Raw genomic sequence first — 5177 nt, 5'->3', positions numbered from 1 at the left:
CACTGCCAACAGCAGTCCCAGATTCCCCCCGTTTCCACCCTGGCTTCATCCCACGAACACCTCGCACCCCAAGGCTCCAGGATCCCAGTAAAACACCCAGGTTCTACCCTGTTGTTAAAGAAGCAAGATCTTTTGATGTAAAGGTAAATGGAAAAACATATTTAAAAATAAAACCCAAACAGCAAAAGCCTATAAAACTCGTGTTTGTGTGTACAGTTTAATGAAAATTAAAAGGCAAAAAGTTAAATGCTTCTACTCCTGTTGCTTAACTCCAAAATATTTATCATATTCACTTATTTATTTCTATTAAATGCTTTTTGAGTCTTCTTCCTTGAAAGTCCTTACTGAAAGAAGTGTAGTGCTTAAGACTTTTGATTAGTTACATAAGACTAATCTTCAGGTTATGAAACTGTGTTCTTGTGACTTTGTAACTTGTTAGATAACAGAATAGAAAACGATTAGATCTCTGTTTTAAAAGGGAGACAATGCACGGAGTCAAATTAGGGAAATAAATCCTTCATTTACTTTCTTAGGCTCCAAGGAAAAGAAAAACTCGCCACAGTACAAATCCTCCCTTGGAATGCCATGTTGGTTGGGTGATGGATTCCAGAGACCACAGGCCAAGAACTTCCTCTGTGAGGTAAATGCTGTTGCTGTTACTCAAAATTTATTTGCAGGTAGTTCTCACTACTAATGGAGAAGCAGGCTATAAAAGGCAATTTATAAATACAATGGAAGCAAGAAAATAATAATCAAGAAAGACAAAAATATGGAATACAGAGCTGTCTGGAAACAAGCTAGGCAGATTGGTGTTCACAGTGTTGTCTGATCCATGACACAGCAGCAGTAATGTTACTTGAGGCACTGATGTTCACTTCAGTGGTCATTTAAAATCAAGCAGGACAGTAATGTTTAATCATTGTCCAAAGCTGTTTTACTTTTGTCATATTGGCACAAAATCTGATTTTCTTGAGGTGCACCCCAACCCAGGTGCACTGCAGCAGTCCCCAGGTGACCGTACTGCAGCTCTTGTGTGGGTCAGGCTGGGTGAGAACTGACTCTGCAGAAAAGCTCTGTTTACAGGGCACAAATATGTTGGTTTTTTGCCTCCAGCAGTTCCAATGCCTCACCTTCAGAAGGAGCTCCACTGGCAGGTTATGGCTGTACTCCAAATTCTCTTCCCAAATTCCAGCACCCATCTCATGAACTGTTAAAGGAAAATGGCTTTACTCAGCAGGTGTACCACAAATACCGGCGGAGGTGTTTAACAGGTAAGCTGCTCCATGCACTTCCTAAAACTTTTAGAAGCTTCCAGGTGTTGTCTAAAACCAGTTTTCTTCCCATTGTTCCTCATCCTTAATTTTTCTTGGGAAAGGCAAGGAAAATTTCTTTGGTGCCTCTGTTTTAGGAACCCTGCTTTCCATTTAACTTTACATTCCCTGACAAAAAAAATCACCCTCAAATCTGAAGTTACCAGAAAATCTGGTGTGGCTTTTTTTACTAAAGACAAGGCACTTTAAAATATTCTGGTGAAAAATTAAAATAGTGGTTTTGTTCTTCCCTTTCTTTTTTTCTTCCAGAGAGGAAACGGTTGGGAATTGGCCAGTCCCAAGAAATGAACACACTTTTTCGTTTCTGGTCCTTTTTTCTGAGAGATCACTTCAACAAGAAAATGTATGAAGAATTCAAACAGCTTGCTCTAGAGGATGCAAAAGAACACAACAGGTATTTTTTCCTGAGGTCTTACCATTCCTTTCAATGACTGTGAAGTTTACATACATCTGCAGTGAACATTGTTAGTACTGCATCTGACTTTTTGTAAATCTTTAAAATAGCAGTGTGTGTAAGTTACTTTAATAGCAAAATCAGTACAGAATTGTGCTGTGCAGATGAATAGCTGACTGTGCAGCATTTCCTGACCTGTAATCAGTTCTGAATTCTACAAAATCCTGTAACATGTTGACCATGACCAGTCAGTTCTGTACTAACACTCCTCAGATTCTTCCTTGTGTAGGTGAAGACATTCTTAAACCTCATTTTACTTGTTCAAACTGATTCTTGCCTTACAAAAATACCAGAAAAACGACCACAAAGGAAATTGTCACTGCCCTTTAGTTCTTGGATATAATTCCCTTCCTTCCACCCAGTTCCCCCACCTCTGTTTCTCTGAGCCAAAGAGTCAAGGTGGATTTTTGTACCTCTCTGTTCTGTTCCAGGTACGGCTTGGAATGCTTGTTCAGATTTTACAGCTATGGCCTGGAAAAGAAATTCAGGAAAGAAATATTCGAGGATTTCCAACAAGAAACAAAGAGGGACTATGAAGCTGGTAATTATCACAGGCCTGTCACTGCTCACACTGTGGCAACATTAGTTGAAGATAATCCCAATTCCTTGGCACTGACCTGTTAACTAACCAAGAACCGCTTTTATTCATATGCTTTTTGTCTTCAGTTCTCTTAAAAATAAAATATAGTTACCAGTGAATAATTAAGTTTATAATTAAATTTGACCTTTGTAAAGCAGTAAAATTATCTTTTTTCTGTTACTAGGTCAGCTGTATGGACTGGAAAAATTTTGGGCTTACCTAAAATACTCTCAGCACAAGACTCCAGCTGTTGACCCCAAACTGCAAGAATACCTGAGTAAATTTAAGAGGCTAGAGGACTTCAGGGTGGATGTAAGTTTCAATGCCTATTTTACATAATATTTGATTAAGTTTCACTGCCTATTTTACATAATATTTGGAATATTAATATTTTCACTGCAAGGTAATCTGAGAGCAGTGCTTGATTTCATGAAATGGCAGCCTGATAAATTCAAAGAGCCGAATCCTTTCAGTCCTACAAGTCTGTGGGGAGGCAAAAAATACCTGGCTTTATGGCAAAACACCTAACAGGCTGCCCATGTTCCTTTTCAGCCTCCTCTCGGTGAAGAATCTGGCAGGAGGAGAGCAGGTGAGGATTCAGGACACCACAGGCATCAGCCCAACTCTTCTAAAACCCTTCCCACCACCAAACCTGCTGCCTGTCAGTCCAGGGCACTGGGAAGTGTTTCCTCTGGGAATACTGTACAAGCCACAAAATCTATAGAAAGTGATGTACCAGAAAAATAAGACTTTGGATGAGCTTGTGCCCTCGAGAATCAACTTTGGCATCACTCCCCTAATGTGGAGATCTTCAAGGCGAGGCAGTCTCTGCTGCGTGATTAAAAATGTCTGGGAAGACAAAGGATGGGATGCTCTTTTTTACAGGATATAGTTCCAAAACACTTGCCCTAGGAGAGTTGCTCTTGGTTATGGGATCATTGCAAGGATGCTAGGGAAGATTGTTTGGCTTCAGTATTGCTTTCCTCAAGCTTTTGTTTACAAAGAACTGCATTCCTTGCATATGCAAAAAAATACTTCGAGGGATGCCTTACATTTCAGCTCAGATTTCTTAAAAAAAGGTATGATGTATACCCATGTTATTTACTGTGCTTTCCTTACCCATATTTCCCTGTTTTTTGTATTTTACCAAAGCAAAAAAAGATTACATTATATGTAGAATATTAAATGGAAAGGAAGGATCTATGTGACAGATTTGCTTTCAAGGCTAACTATCAAAAAGTATGTTTTTCTGCAAAAGCACATTGGAGAACATGCAGCTGTATATGAAACTGCATTTCTGGATTCTATTTAAAGATAGAGTTTCTATTTTTTTTCAGGGTCTCCATAGTTAGTATTTTGTTAAGTATGGAGTTTGAGTGGACATAATGGGATAGTTTTGCAGGTATTTCCTTCAGTGCTGGTTCTTTAATAACTCAAGCAACAGAAAAATACAGGGGAAAATTGAGCTTTTGATTTCGTAGTGTCTTAAATTAACATTCAATATCTACAGTTTGTGCAGGTTGTTAAAATAGCCAACTATTCATACTCTGGGCTTGAGAGGTGTCTTCATTTGAATTCTCTTATGATTATGATGTCTAGCAGGAGAGGCATAATTTTGAATTTTATTTTTTCTCCATACTTCAAGTAATAATTAGTTTGGAGGGAAAGGAAGTATTCCTTGTAAATTTTAATTTTAATTTGCTTTGTTTTGCAATATCTGAATGAAGTTCTGCTTAAATTGTGCTCGCTAAGCCTAAGTGATTTCAAACAGGTCTAAAGACAATTTCACTGAATGTAAGTTACTCAAAATACAAATCCATTTTTGTAGCTGAAAGAGGGGGATGTTTATAACCTGTCATGTCTTATTAACTTCACTACTTTGTTTTTAAAGATTCCAGAAGAACCAAGTGAATAACTTCTCTTCTGGGGTAGGTGAGAGGAATTCCAGCTTTTGGTTAGTTAACTGCAGAATTACTTCAGTTAATTTAAAAAAGAAGTTATAAAGTGATGTCTAGCACAGATGCCTTAAACTGACTGCACAGCCATAGATGGAGCTTTAAACTAACAGCTCTCAGAGGTTATAGTGAATCTGTTAATTTTTCAGTCATTGTGCTGTGAATCTCACTGAAACAAATGATGGATGTTTGCATTGAAAGGAGTGGATGGTAGCAGTGACTTTCCCCACAGTTTCTACCATTTCAGCACAAAATCCAGCCTTTTGTCAGTGGCCTGTTCCAAATAAATTTAAATGAACACATACCAAGATTTGAAGTAAATATCCTATAAATATGCTGAAGTGACACATCTCAATCCTGTGTTTGATCCATGCCTTTTGCTACCCATGAAAATGCGAATGTAAATTTGAATTGAAATTGTATATACGAGTAATAAATTTAAGATATTTCAATTTTTCATTGGAAAATGTGCAGATTAAGCTTTTAGTGTGTGTAATTTTGTGATATCTTGAAAAAATTTTATAAAAACAACAAAAAACCCCTAACAGTGTTGTATTTCAAGTTTTTTTTCCCCCCAAAAGTGTGAAGAAAAACAACTTGAAAGAGTGGAAGGCTGTAGATTTGCATGGGAATTTCTGCTGCACTGAGATGTTGCCTGGTAAAAGCAGAAGTGCTTCTTGGAATTCAAGCCAGCTTTCTTCAAAAGAATCCAGAGAAGAATATTGATTTGTTTTTGTCATATGATTGGGTATTTGTCAAAAAAAACAACAGGTGAATGATAAACATGGGGCAAGGCAAGGAGAGTGAACATTTCACCTGCTGTCCCTTTAGAGAGCTGGACAAAAACCACCCCAGTC

General features: G+C 37.8%; 1 protein-coding gene across 1 annotated transcript in view; it reads left to right on the top strand.

Annotated features, from left to right (window-relative positions):
• The window catches only part of LARP1B (La ribonucleoprotein 1B), a 20085-nt gene extending 15226 nt beyond the window's left edge, over positions 1-4859 (top strand). Inside the window, exons 13-19 of the mRNA XM_031063749.1 lie at positions 13-143; positions 534-640; positions 1114-1271; positions 1581-1725; positions 2217-2326; positions 2550-2677; positions 2918-4859. Coding sequence (XP_030919609.1) covers positions 13-143; positions 534-640; positions 1114-1271; positions 1581-1725; positions 2217-2326; positions 2550-2677; positions 2918-3112 — 974 coding nt within the window. The 3' untranslated portion in view covers positions 3113-4859. The remainder of the gene's footprint in view (positions 1-12; positions 144-533; positions 641-1113; positions 1272-1580; positions 1726-2216; positions 2327-2549; positions 2678-2917) is intronic.
• The last annotated feature ends 318 nt before the right edge of the window (positions 4860-5177 follow it).

The sequence above is a fragment of the Geospiza fortis genome, unplaced genomic scaffold (genome assembly GCF_000277835.1).
Source record: "Geospiza fortis unplaced genomic scaffold, GeoFor_1.0 scaffold276, whole genome shotgun sequence".
Lineage (NCBI taxonomy): Eukaryota > Metazoa > Chordata > Aves > Passeriformes > Thraupidae > Geospiza > Geospiza fortis.
This window is presented reverse-complemented; position numbering and strand designations above follow the sequence as displayed.